Source organism: Podarcis vaucheri, assembly GCF_965113315.1.
Source record: "Podarcis vaucheri genome assembly, chromosome: Z".
Lineage (NCBI taxonomy): Eukaryota > Metazoa > Chordata > Lepidosauria > Squamata > Lacertidae > Podarcis > Podarcis vaucheri.
In genome coordinates this window covers 39,899,197-39,914,015 of record NC_138758.1, presented here as the reverse complement: position 1 = coordinate 39,914,015, position 14,819 = coordinate 39,899,197, and the positions used below count along the sequence as shown (strand labels likewise).

Sequence of the window (14,819 nt, the reverse complement as noted above, 5' to 3'; positions counted from 1 at the left end):
CTCAGGGCAATGCCATTATCCAAGAGGCTGGGTTCTGTAGCCTCTCTCTGTAAATATTGAATTAAAAAAGGACAGTAATAAACCTTCCCTTGTCCTTATACTTTCCTGGGCAACCAGCTGGGAGCCACTGACAGCATCCTGACAATACCTGCTATTGTGTAATCCAGGGATAGCTAATATGGTGCCATCCAAATGTCAGACTGCAGCTCTCATCAGCCGCAGCCAGCATGACTGCTGGTGAGGAATGATGGGAGTTGTAGTCTAACAACACCTACGAACGTAAGAAGAGCCTACTGGATCAGGCCAGTGGCCCATCTAGTCTAGCATCCTGTTTTCACAGTGGCCAGCCAGAGATCCATGAGAAACCTGCAAGCAGGATTCAAGCACAAGAGCAATCTCCCCTCCAGCAGTTTCCAGCAACTAATATTGAGAAGCATTATTGCTTCCAACAGTTGATGCAGAGCATAGCCATCATGGCTCATAGCCATTGATAGTCCTCTCCTCCATGGTTTTTTCCAGTCTTCTTTTAAAGCCATTCAGATTGGTGACCATCACTGCCTCCTGTGAGAGTGGGTTCCCATAGTTTTGCTATGTGCTGTGTGAAGTACTTTTATCTGTCCTGAATCTTCCAGCATTCAGCTTCACAAGATGTCCACTGGAGGGCACCACATTGGCAACCCCTGGTGTAGTCCTTACACCCAAATGGTACTAGGATGGTATTCCCTTCTCTCATTTCCCTTCCATGCTTAACTCTGACCTTAGATGGGGGAGAGGGGTAGAATGGGAGGGTGCAAAGGAAAAGGCTGGACTGAATTTTCAGGAGTCCTGGTTCTCTGGGTGAAATTTTGTGTTGAAAACGCAATGGGAAAAACACAAGCAGTCTGATTGTAATTTCAATCCAAATAATTTGCATTAAGTTAGATTGCAGAATTTCTCAGAATTTTGAGTTATTTGAGCTTCTTCTTTTTAAGCCCAGTGTGCACCCAGCCCTGATGAGAGCTTAACCATTGGCCTTTTGCAGCCTTTGGGTCTCAAGCACATGTGCGTTTGTGTACAAGAGCCAGGCAATAAGATGTTTTATTTCCCGGAAAGTTACATCCACTCTGAGGCTCCCCTCCCCCAACATATTTTCTGCTTTTTGTTTTTGCTTTTGGTGCGCGCGCATGTGTTTATTGCACTGTCTTGTTAAGGAAGGATTTATATGCTGGTGCTGACTGACCTGTGTTTTCTGCTCTTGAGCAAACTATCTAGGAGTGATAGTTTCCTTCCAGGGAAGTTTGACTCACTTGTATCTGGAAGCTGTCAGAAATAAGAGCTTGAAAAGGTCATGACAGATCACTAAAGATAAATGGTGAACGCAGAGAGGCTGTTACTGGGAAAACAAATGGCTTTTGTGTCTTTTGGAATGAAGGGACAAACTTTGCCTAGAGTCCTGGTGCGACCATCACACATTTTCTCTCCACCACCCCCCCCCACACGCAGATTCGTAAATCCCTTGTGTATTTTAAAACCAGTGTGGTGGCTAGAGCTTCAGACTAGGACCTGGGACACCAGGGTTCAAATCCCCACATGGCCATGAAGCTCACTGAGGGTGGCCTTGGGATTGATCACTGCCTCTCAGCCTAACCTACCTCACAGGTTCCTATCAGGATAAAATGGCAAGTGGGGAAAAGCATTCATGGCAACTTGAGCTCCTGGGAGGAAAAAGGTGTGATGCAAATGCAGTAAATAAGATTTAACCTCATAATTTTAATTTAATCTGGTTTTGTGAAATATATTCAATTGGCGGCGGCTGCCTAGAGATTACTGCTCCCCTGTACACAACCCCTGCATGCGTCGTGAGAGCAGAGAGCTGGCCATCTCCTCTGCACTCTGCCTGCCAATCAGCATAGAAGCAGATGGCCACACTGGATGGAAACTGGTGCAGTTGTTATGCTATGGTTTTTTAGGTTATTGGAATTGGAGGGGGATCTAGGCATTCAACACACACACACACAATTCGCAGCATAAAGGGGAAACAACAGAAGACATTTTTGTTCCAACAAGTTTTCCTAGGTGGACAAACAGGTCTCTGCCACAGGCATCTTCTCTATGCAGGGTTGCAGCCAGTGCCAGTTCTATCTCATAGTAAACACAATGAAGTTAATGGACTTGACCTACTCAGGCTCATTAACTTCAAGAGGTTGGATACAACCCCTCAGGTTTGGTTACAAAAATAAATAAATACCCTGCTTTTATTTTCCATGTTGTTTTTAACTCTCTTTGTTGCAATGCCTTGAGGCATATTCGCAGAAGGCAAAAGAGTAGTCGTTGTTCTAACAACAACAACAACAGGGGTGCATTCAACAAACCGATCAGTTTTCCAGGCAGCCCAGAGCTTTTTTCAGGATACTATAAACTGCAAGGGGCTAGAAGTTTCTTCAGTTTTCACCATGGGTAGTCTCAGATTGGAATTCCCAAACTGGAGCCCCATATTCCTTCTCAGCTTGCGTGCACCGCTACATATCTTCCCCCTGTAAGGCAGCTTCCTAAACCCTTTTTTAATATATATAAAAACAAACAAAACCGTAAAAACAATTTTGATTGGTTTTTAAACAAATACAATAACAATAACCAGCATTACATCTAGTAGTGTTTGTTCTGTCCATTGACTTTAGACATTAATACACACATTCAATGTTCAAACCTATTACCGTATTTTTCGCTCCATAGGACGCACTTTTCCCCTCTTAAAAAGTAAGGGAAAGTCTGTGCTTCTAATGGAGCGAATGTGTGGTCCCTGGAGCCAAATCGCTGTTGCCCTGCGCTCCTGGGCTGCTCTTTGGGGGGGGGAGGCGTCACGGTGCTCTGCCGGCAGCTTCTGCTTTCCCCTGAAGCCCCGACAAGGTTTGCAAGCAGAGGGAAGGCTGTGTGCTCCTGGTGTGTTCTTTGCCCCGCGCTCCTGGGATGCTTGGTGGGGGTGGGGGTGGGGAGCAGCAAATTGCTGTCTCTCAGTGCCTCCTAATTGAACTGCAGAGGATTGCCTAACTGGATTCTGAGCTTCATTTGAAGTTTAAAAATATTAAGTTTGGGGATTTCTTCAAGTAGCAGTTTTGCAGAAATAGTCATAAATACATGCAAAGCATCTCCACAAACCAGTAATAGCGAGCTCAGCTAAAACCGAGCAGGCATCTGGCTCAGGAACAGTTTAAACTGCACAACTATAACCGGACATCCTGTGTGTGTGTGTGTGGACCATGTTCCTAGCAGCTAATCTTTATTGCTGAAAAGAGGAACTGATATTCCACTCCAAATCTATAATTCATTATACAAATTCTTACAAGTACAGTCCACCTATACCAAACCAAAAACATTGTGTTGGTATTGAATGGAAGCTATTTATCTGCCCTCTTTTCCTCCTCTGTTCTTTGCTCAGTCACTCCATTTTGAATCTTCCTTTCAAAAGAACCATGCCTGTTTTGAGAAAACTTCAGAGATTTAGGAATTGGAGCGCAATCATTTGATCTCTTTGCTGTTCCTCCATACTCCAAGCACTTCTCATTTGCACAGCCCTGGTTTCTCTCCCTGACTATTAATATTCTTGATTAATAATAGTAAAATGCTCAAATTTTAGTTTTTGTGACTGCTGCCAATACTGACTTCCCAGTGATAATGAAAACAGCTGCATTATAATGGAATGTCTGTCCTTTTTCTATTCTCTTCATTATATACCGTGGCTCGCAAAGTGGACAGGAGCCACACACTTTGCTGTTTTAAATAGCTTAGTACAACATTCGAGTCAGATTTTTCCCCCCTTGTTTTCCTGTTCTAAAAACTTTGTGCGTCTTTTGGTCAGGAACGTCCTATAGAGCGAAAAAAACGGTACTTAACGTAACCTCTCTACTGAGAAAATAGAGCAGGTATAATAAGGACTTGATTTTGGTCATTAACATAGTTAAAGAAAGGGGTCCATGTTTCTTGGAAGGTGTCTCTATTTGTTATGCCTTTAATTGCCCTCCTGTGTCTGGTAAGACACTCAGACATTGCTGTATCCCAGATATTGCTTCCTTCGTTCTTATTTGAATCGGCCCTTTGTTTATAATCCTGAGGACTAGAATCTTACTCCATTTTTACAGGAACTAACATTGCTCAGTGGTAGAGCACCTGCTTTCCATGAACCGTTTACAGCATGAGCCTCTGTTCATGTGCAACTTATCCCTGATTCAACTGAACTACAATGATTGTAATATTTGGGGCAGAAAACCTGCTTTGCATGCAGAGGGTCCTCAGTGCAATTTCCATCAACTCCAGGTAGGGCTGGGAATGTCTCCCGCCTGAGATCCTAGAGAGCCTTTGCCAGTGAGTTTAGACAGAACAGAACTAGATGGACCAACCCTCTTATTTGGTATGAGGCTGCTATTTTGTTTGTTGTTTGGTTAGGGCCAGGTGTAAGAAAAATGCTACAGAACTGATCTAACTACACAGGTTTCGGCATAGTGCAAACCCAGCCAAATCCCCCCAAATGATACAGGATTGATGAAACAATACAGGGGTGTTTGGCATTGTGGAAATGCCCCCCAAAAGGGTGGGGGGTGGCAATAAATGATGCAGGGGGAGAGAAAGAGGGGGTGGGAACGGAATTGACAAAGGATGCGTGGTCCTGCAGATCCATGCCTGAGCGAGGAGGTGCGAGCGATGCGACGATAACGGTTATAATAGATGGGGGTATACAGCAACAATTTGCAGATAAAAATAATAGGAAGTTTAAAGTGCATTTTACATGATAAAGGAAAGATGAAATGGAGCGAGAGAGGGGAGTTTGCTACATCCGAGGTGGCTCTGCAGTCTCTGCCTTCGTGTGTGTGTGTGTGTGTGTGTGTGTGAAGTAGCCTCCGTAGGAAAAGATTGATGCAACCAGAAGTGACCTTGGCTTGGAGCAGGAGTCGGTGATGTATGTATGAGCATCTCTCGGCTAAATGGACCCAGATTTGTAGTGCTAATATACATGGAAACCCAGAACCAGACTCAGGATGGCAATAAATCAACAGCCACTTTGGGTGTCATTTCTGGTTTATATTCCACTATTGTTCTATCACTTTAATTCATGTCACTATCATCTGTTCATCTGGAACAGTTTTATATAATTTTCCAGTGGAGTTACCTGACAAATCCTATCAAATTAACATGGGTGCATTAACAATATTGACTCCACTCTGTGCGAATTCTTGGAGTGGCACTGAATGAAATGTTTTTTTGTGTGTTTTTTTTTGCTGTTTGCCTTTTATGTTGTTTTTAATAAAGGGAAGAGAAGGCCCACAGGGACTATTTGTATTTGTTTTTTAATCTATTGAAGAAAGAGGATGTATGAGAGAAAAAGTATTGTGGTTTGTTTCCATTATAAAGTAGCTGTGCCTTTTCATTCTGCGCCACAGCTGGGCAAAAAATAGGAAGAAGTTTTTAACGTCAAGCCAACAGCTGCTAGTAATATTTCCACAGGGGAGATATGTAGATTTATTTATTTGTTTATTTGTTTATTTATTTATTGGACAATTGATGCTCAGTCTGCCAAGAGTGAAATGCTCTAATAAGGAAGCTTCTCTCCTGATAGAGAATCCAGCGTCTCCTCTCTCTCCCCCTTATTAGTTCACACACTACCGGCGTCCTTTTGGGCTCTTGACACCGTGCGTAATTGAAATATGGTATCTGGGATGGGAGGGGTGGGTGCTCGGGTGACAAATTGCACCACTTGATTAATTGAAATGCGCAGTGCCTTTGCTGGCGGGGCTGCTCCCAGCTCGGCTGCAGTGGTCAGGTTCCAAATGAGGGTTACGCTACATTTGGCCGCCCGCAGGAGCTAAGGTTAACACAACACGCGTGGAGGTCACCTGTTCCTCCTGCCTCCGGTTTCTCTTTCATGCCAGCTTGTCATGAGCTGGGTAGGTGCAGCAGAGGGAGCGGCTAAAAGGCAATGGTGGCTGCCACCTTGCTCTAGCCTTGTAATGGCGCCCACCTGGTGAGTAGGTTGCAAAACCCATTTGTGGTATAGGGCAGCAGGGTCTATTTGCAGACAGGTCGAAGGAATGCTCCCCCCTCCCAACCAAGAGCAGAGAAAGTCCGCCTTCGGATGTTTAGCCATCTCCTATTTGTTTCTACTCAGAGCAGAGCCATTGGCATTAAGGAACCTGAGTTACTCAGATCCATTAATTTCATGGGTGTAAACCTGGTGTTGTTCTGGTGGCCTCAGCATTTGATAGAGAAAAAAATAAGAATCCTGGCCCCCAAGGCTAAGCCTCTGTGGGTTTGTTTGTTTTTTTAATCCTATCCTCATCTCTGATGGATACCTGTACACATGCTAATCACAGTCCAAGACCAATCCTAGATTTGGTTACAAACCATCGACATTGAGAGTCTGCCAATGGGCCCTTAAGACACATAGAATCTGCTAGTGCATCTTGTTTGGTACAGGCAAATCCCAATTTATGCTGGGAGTTACATTCCAAGGCACCGCGCATTTAAGTGAAATCGCGTACCGTACTTTTCCGTGTATAAGACTAGGTTTTTTTACTTTAAAATAAGGTTAACAATCTGGGAGCGTCTTATACACGGATAGTGAATATGCCCATTTTCTAAATTTGGGGTCCCCAAAAGTAGGGGGCGTCTTATACATGGGTGCGTCTTATACACAGAAAAATACAGTAGATTTGAAACATCACTGACAAAGCCTGCAAACACCCAGTTCTGCCCTCACTCTGAACCATCCCTTTTTGTGACTTTTTGGGTCACTTCCGGGTTTAGTGTTTTCCTCCAGTTTAAGATTGCTTATTTGCTTACAGTATTGCAAACAGGTCTGGCTGCCTGGATATTCAAATCTGTGGTGTTCATAGCAAGCTTGGGTACTAATTGTGTTTGGATATGTGAATATTCCCATAACAAGCATTTAAATAGCAGAACCTGCTTGTAAATTCACAGTTGTACAGTTAAAAGGAACCTTTGCCGTACCAGATAACTTTGCATGCATCAGACAACCAGCCACAACTTTATGAAAACACCAGATCAGTCTGTGACCAAGAAGTCACAGAGTCGACAGTTCCCCAGCAAAGGGGGAGGAGCCAAGGGAAAGTGGACTGGTCAGAGAGGCTCCAAGGGCCCCGGTACACTTCCAACCTTGCCAGGGCAAATTGCTCACTAGGAACTCTCCGTGGTGCTGAGACAACAAAGCTGCCTTGTCCTGGGGTGAGCTCCTCTGCAAGGCAGCCATAAAGAGTAGATAACATCAGTATTCCTAATGCTGGAAGACTTCAAAGAGCTGAGTGAAGGTGTCTTTTGAAAATCTCTGGAGGAAGTTGTCATACCCAAAGAACAGATTGTCTGTGGATCCTAAATAGGTACTGCTTTTTTTCCATGGGAATTGACTCCAGGAGAGAGTTTGCACATCTAGAACTCATTATTTAAAAAAGGTAAAGGACCCCTGACAGTTAAGTCCAGTCGTGAATGGCTCTGGGGTTGCAGTGCTCATCTCGCTTTACTAGCCGAGGGAGCCAATGTTTGTCCTCAGACAGTTTTTCCGGGTCATGTGGCCAGCATGACTAAGCCGCTTCTGTTGAACCAGAGCAGTGCATGGAAACGCCTTTTACCTTCCCGCTGGAGTGGTACCTATTTATCTACTTGCACTTTGACGTGCTTTCGAACTGCTATGTTGGCAGGAGCTGGGACCGAGCAATGGGAGCTCACCCCATCACAGGGATTCGAACCGCCGACCTTCTGATCGGCAAGCCCAAGGCTCAGTGGTTTAGACCACAGCGCCACCCGTGTCCCATAGAACTCATTCTTAAGCAGTGCTATTTTCTAGAAAAAGAGGTACCGAAACCCACCACGAATGCCTCAATTGTTCTTTTATAATGGCAATGGAACCCACCTGAGAGGTGCCAAAACTGAGTTCCAGTGAGATCCCACTGTTCTTAAGACATTCATCTGAAACAGATGAAAGGACCAACTTGCCATAGAGTGAAAGGACATATAATATGTGTGAAGAGGAAAATTATGATAAACTCACCCCTTTTTAATGGGTTCTTTGGTAATTCCTTCTGTTTCCCAAGTTCAGGAGTGTGTGCTGATCATTAAGTAGTGAACAAACAGCACTTTCAATGAATAATAGGAAGTTCTCTGCATGCTCAGGAAATCACACATTATTCAGTGTTAGGAGGGTGGAACTGTAGGAGAAAAAGAGAGGCAGCAAATTATCATTATCATTATTATCTATTAAATTTGTATGCTGCCTTTCATCTGAATATCATGGGGCAGTTCACAACATAAAAATAAACACAAAATGAGAACACAAAATACATAATAAAATAAAAATAAACCAATTATGCTGCTCCCACAAACACATTTAAAAGCCCATAGAATGTTTAATCAGAAAAAGGCCTGGTTATAGAGAAATGTTTTCACCTGCTACCTAAATATACGTAACAAAGACACCAGACAAGCCACCCTGGGAGAGCATTGCACAAACAGGGAGCCACTGCAGAAAAGGCCTGTTCTTGTGTTGCCACCCTCCAGGCCTCTTGCAGAAGAGGCACATGAAGAAGGGCCTCAGATGATCACAGGATCTGTATCAGTTCATATGGGGAGAGGCACTCCTTGAGGTATTGTGACCGTGAGCGATTTAAGGCTTTATTGGTCAAAACCAGGACTTTGAATTGGGACCAGAAACTAATTAGCAGCCAGTGCAATCAGGCCAGGACTGGGGTAATATGCTCAACCATCTTGCCCCAGTGAGCAACCTGGCCACCCAATTGTGCACCACCTGAAGTTCCAAACTGTCTTCATAGGCAGCCCCACACATTGCAATAACCTAACCTAGAAGTTGGATCCCCCCCCCCGGCACCTGAAAACAACTGTGTGTGCCATGTACCCAGTCCCATTGCCATGCCAGGGCTTGCACAGCAGACTTCATAAAGTCACTGCACAAGGTTCCTGTCTGCTTATTGTGAGAGGATGAAATAGGAGCCAGAAGGGCACTAGGAAGAGGGAGCTTTGAAGGCCCTGATGCACTAGCTCCCGCAACTCCTATGAGGAAGGGCTGGGACTCAGTGGTAGAGCATCTGTTTTGCTTACAGAAGGCCCAGGTTCAATCCCCATCATCTCCAGGTAGGGCTGGGAAAGACCCCTGCCTGAATCGCCACTGGAGAGCCACTGCCAGTCAGTGTAGCCAGTGCTGAGCTACATGGACCAGTGGCCTGGCTTATTCTACAGCAGCTTCCTGTGTTCTTATTTTAATCAGCCCTTTATTTAGAATCATGAGTGCTAGAATCTTACGTTAATTTTTATAAGAAATGCTCTGTGGTAGAGCACCTACTTTCCGTGCAGAATGTCCCAGGTTCAATCCCCAGCAATTCCAGGTGGGTCTGGGAGGGGGTCTGTGCCTAAAACCCTTGAAAGCCTCTGAGAGTCACTGTAAGCAATAGTGAGTTAGCTGGACCAATTGTCTAAGGCAGTTTCCTATTTTATCCATGTTAAAAGCTCATACAAATGAGCACTGAAGTGAAATTAAAATGCTGGCAGTGTTACTGAACTGATACTGAACTGATTACACAAGATTTGGTGTCAACAAATGTGAATGCTAGCTTACCAATCATGGTCATAAATTTAATGCTGTTGACCAGTGCTGAAGGCTTCTGTTATGCACTCCTTATCAACAGTAAAAAATAAAACTCACTGGGGTCAGCATTTTAGTGCGAATTCCCCCTATCAATGCACACATTTGCATGTAATGCAAACTTTTTGCAAAACAATTTCCCTTGATATAATGCATTTATACGCACACCTTCCTGAAGCACATGCTCTTTTGTATATATTATTTGGCCAGCGAACTGCACTGCGAAATTCAGAGAAGTGTAAATTTCAAAGGACTTCTGTCTTTGGGTTTGTGCATTGTTTTGGAAAGTGCAAATTTAGGAAGGTTTGCCAAAGTCTAATTGAACTTAACGGTGCTTGCTTCTTCAGTAGACATGTAAAATACTAGAAGTTGATGGAATGAATGCTTTTCTTTCCAGTGCATTAGTGAACTGTGGAATCGTGTTGAGGGGTTTTGACATTCACCATATCCTCCATTTTTAGTTTTGTTTATAGATGCAATGGGGACATGTCCTTGCTTACCAGGAGTTCTCTGTGTGCATGAAGAAGCTATGGATCGGGGCTAGGAAACAGCTGTGTGTTTTTGTATGAAGAGCCAGGTTAGGCTCTTGCAGCAAAACACATTAGTTTTGCCTCAAGCCCCTTGATAATTTTGCTATATCTTTTGTGCTGTTTGGGGTTATATTTTCCAGAGATTGTGATTTGGGAGGGGGCAGAAGGAGAGTATTTGTATTTCTTAGACCTCCCTTTCTTCTCCCTTCCGTCCTTTAAAAATGATCTCAGAATAATCTCATATAATTTTTTTAAAAAATCTGAAAGAGAGCTGGGGAAAGAACCTCTCTGCTTTTTCACTCCCCCGCCCCCTTTAGACAAAGAAACAGCTTCCCCTGCATGTTGTTTTTAAATACTCTTTATTCCTTTTGCCTATTTCAGCGTGACCTTGACCTATAACTCATGACCTAAAAATGTAATTACTTTTAAGTCTTCCCCGCACAGCTGCCACTATGAAAAAGTATATAGAGAGGTTTGGTCACTCATGTCAGAGGAGAAACCTTGTAATTGTAAGTTAAGCAATGAGATGCTGTCCATTCTTGCTCCGCACAGCAAGGTTGTTGCTTTCGAGGAGAGGAGGGATGGGGAAACCCATAATAGAATCTGTTATAAATTACCGAGCCTCTCCCAGGGTAGATTAACTTCTTAGTTAGCTCCTTTGGCATCTTGGAGGAAGCAGTGGCTGTTAAGATTTGCTTCCTTTTCTTTCTTTCTTTCTTTTTTTCTTTCTTTCTTTCTTTCTTTCTTTCTTTCTTTCTTTCTTTCTTTCTTTGTTCATTCACCAGTGAAATTCAAAGGGGTGAAAATACGGTGACTGTATTACTACTCAACATGCCAGACTGGAGACTTCGTTCAGGAGGCAGCATATATATTATATTATATTATATTATATTATATTATATTATATTATATTATATTATATTATATTATTAATATGTTTTATTATATTATAGATATATAGCTAAGAGTTTCGGGCTTCCTTCCAAGATGTCCTCTTCTCTCTGGGTGAAGTGCAGAAATAAAAAGTGCAGATCAATATTTCATAACATCGGAACTCCAGTTTCAACAATAGCCAAACTAGCGAGAATGGTAGTATAACCCAACATGTGAAAGCAAATATGCAGCATAGTGGATAAAGAGCAAAACGAAAGCCAACCCAAATAACAGTGCACCTGAACATACATAGGGAAAGGTCATAGCTTGGTGGTAGAACTGCTGCTTTGCATGCAGAGAGCCCCAGCTTCAGCCCCTGTTGCCTCCAGGTAGGACTGGGAATGTCCCCTGCCAGGCACCCTGGAGAGCTGCTTCCAGTCAGTGTAGACAATACTGAGCTAGGTACACCAGTGGTCTGAGTTAGTGTAAGGCAGATTGAAACCAGCAAACACCAGGAAGGCCACACACAAACATGGGGGCAGGGAATGGTAAACCTGCTTGCTCAAAAACCTGCTCGCTTGTTTTTGTCTCTGGGCCCTCAGGCATTTCGGGAGACAAGGTGGAGGTGGATCCTGTAACAAATCAGAAAGCCAGCACTAAGTTCTGGATTAAGCAGAAGCCCATCTCCATCGATTGTGAGCTCCTCTGCACTTGTGACCTTGCAGAAGAAAAGAGCCCAAGTGAGTATCCTGCCTATCTTCCCTGTTTCCTCCTAGCCCCTTCTCACTTCCCTTCCATCCACCCCTGCCCATCCAACCTATTGTTTTATAGATTATAAATGCCACATTGATTTCTCAGTCATATAATATGCCTTTTGTTGTAATTGTGATGTTTAGCTCATTTTATTAACGATTTGTTAATTATTGTATAGGACTTATGCTGTATTTGTGATGTTCTATTATTGTTATTTATTGTTTGTAAGCTCCTTTCAGATTCATTTGAATGAAAAGTGGCATAGAAATACAATAAATCAAATCAAACCAACAGTCAAATATCCTCCCCTCAAAGGCTTTCCCGCTCCAGCCAAACCCTGCCAGCCAAATTCCAGTGTAGTCCATGTCATATAGAAGTTACAGAGCTGTACTTCAACCTGGGAGACCAGGATTCAAATCCTCCCTCAGCTATGAAGCTCCCTGGGTGACCTTGTGCCAATCACTGCCTCTCAGCCTCACCTGCCTTGCAGGGCTGTTGTGGGGATTAAATGAGAACGAGGAGAAACCTGCACACCCCTTTAGCTCCTTGAAGAAAATATGGGATATAAATGCAGTACTGTGTGATCTGGTGATCTGTGCAGGCTCATCCTTTAGTGCAATGGTGGGGAACCTCTGGCCTATGGACCTAATTATGTCCAGCACAGATTCCACCCACCCCACCTCCACAACCTATGTCCCCATCTCATACCTGGTGTTGTATATGGCATCAACCACAAGGCATGTACCGTTTTTTTGGTCTATAAGACTCACTTTTTCCCTCCTAAAAAGTAAGGGGAAATGTGTGTGCGTCTTATGGAGTGAATGCAGGCTGTGCAGCTATCCCAGAAGCCAGAACAGCAAGAGGGATCGCTGCTTTCACTGTGCAGTGATCCCTCTTGCTGTTCTGGCTTCTGAGATTCAGAATATTTTTTTTTCTTGTTTTCCTCCTCCAAAAACTAGGTGCATCTTGTGGTCTGGTGCGTCTTACAGAGCGAAAAATACGGTAGATATGCAGCTGCAAAGGAACACTGCATTTAGCAGCAGAAGCAAAACTCATTTCATTCCTGTAATCATGTGTTCTGATTTAAGGTGAATTCAAAATGTGAAACTGGACATGTTCAGGATATGATGATGGTGATGGTGATGGCAAATGTTAGTTGTATGTTTCACAACTGAAATAATACAATTTGGGTATAAGAACGTAAGCAGAGCCTGGTTGCTGGATCAGATCAATGGCCTTTCCAGGCCAGGATCTGTTCTCTCAGTGTCCAGCTAGATTCCTCAAGGGGAAGCCCACAAACAGGACCTAAGCACAAGAATACACTCCCCTCCTGTTGTTTTCAGTAACTGGTATTCAGAAGCATTCCTGCCCCTGTGGCATTAGACCACTAAGTTGAGGGCCTGATACCTAACTGCACCCACGAGCATTCTCCCTCTGGGTCAGATTGTTAGAGTGGGTAAGCAGGCAGCAATGGCAGCAGGGCCAAAGACCTTAACGATCAGCAGAGTATGGATGTTGGCAGGTGTCTCACAATGCCAACAAACTGATTCCTGCCCTTACAGTTGGTATGTGCAGGCAGGCAGGGTAAGAATTCATTTCTCCAGTGGACTCAGTTGCCGTTCTGTGCCAGCACCATTATGTTATTATGCAGTTGAAGGCAGAAGATACTAATCTAACAAATCCTACCCCCAACGTGCTCAATCTAGTTAATTTAGACAGGTATTGCCAACATAGTACCCGTGGGCACCAGTGTGCAGCTACTGCCTCTTGTGGCACCCACAAAAAGTCTCAGTAAAAATCCCCTCAGATATCCACAGTGAGATGTTGTTCGCTCTTTCTGCTCTGTTCCTGTTCACTCTGGCTCAGCCTCTTCTCTGTGCCCCAATGGCAGCCATTTTGTGTTACGTCTCTCCCCACCCCACCCCACCCCCCTCTCTCACACACACACAGCAGCCATTTTGCAACTGGTGCCTATAGCACTTCCTCAAAATTCCAGTGTGCCCACTAGCTCAAAAAGTTAAGTAACCCATGGTTTAGGAAAAAAGGATCACTAAATGGGGAGAGAATAGAGGTCTATAGTAACATGCATAGGGCAGAGAAAGTGGACCAATAAATTATTATCTCCCCGTCAATAATGTGAAATAGATCAAGGTCTCATCCAATGCAACAGGATGGGATTTTATGCCTTCTTTCTTAATTGGATAAATCCTTGATCCAACAGGGGAAAAGTACTTCTTCACAGAATACAGAATGGCACTGTGGAATTCACTCCTATAAAATGGGACCACACAGTCCCAGATTTAGACGGCTTTTTAAAAAGCAGAGGGTGGCCTGACTGGAAACATTTGACTGGCTGGGAGCTGGGATGCTGGGCTGGGTGGACCTTTGCGTCTCTTTCAGCAGGGCTCTTTCTATTTTTTTATGGAGCACCTGTGTCCCTGGAATAGAAGCTTGAGGGATAAATACAAATACAACTTTGTATGAAATGTGCATGACCAAACAGTTATTTTCTCATGATTTGATTTGATTTGATTATTATTGGGGGAAGTGGGATAATCACACACATAAACACACACACACAGGATTTGAACATGTGATTTTTTTTGTTATAGTTCACAGTTTAAATAGTTATTTTGACGTACATTTTTTTCATTTTGACATGCGTTAGACTTTTCCCCCCTTCTTTAGATTGTAAACCTATGGGTAGGGACTGTCTTCTTTTGACTATACATCTTTCTAGGAACCTTTTTGCCCGAAGAACAGGGTACAAATGCCCTAAATAAACAAAAACAAAAAATTAATAGTTACTGGGGATTGTTCCCTAAGTGAAGCTGCAATACATAAATAATGAGAGAGACAGAGTCAAGATCCAGAAGCCCCCCCCCCCCCACGCTCCCAAGCATTACAGTGCACAGACCCCTAAATTCCACTTTCCTGGTTTCCTGTGCCTAAAGCTCTCAGGGAACGGGAGTGAAGCTTGCAGCTATTTGAATCCCACCCATGTTGTCTTCCCTACAATCTTGAGG

At 43.7% G+C, this 14,819-nt stretch overlaps 1 protein-coding gene across 10 annotated transcripts in view; it reads left to right on the top strand.

Moving 5' to 3' along the window:
• Nucleotides 1-14,819, top strand: part of MAPKAP1 (MAPK associated protein 1) — a 199,567-nt gene that overhangs the window by 150,393 nt on the left and 34,355 nt on the right. For all 10 annotated transcript variants that reach the window (XR_014215512.1, XM_082207708.1, XM_082207706.1 and 7 more), the window contains one exon: nucleotides 11,643-11,780. Coding sequence is in view for 9 of the 10 variants with exons in the window: in XM_082207708.1 (XP_082063834.1) it covers nucleotides 11,643-11,780 (138 nt within the window). In the remaining variant the exon portion in view is untranslated. The remainder of the gene's footprint in view (nucleotides 1-11,642; nucleotides 11,781-14,819) is intronic.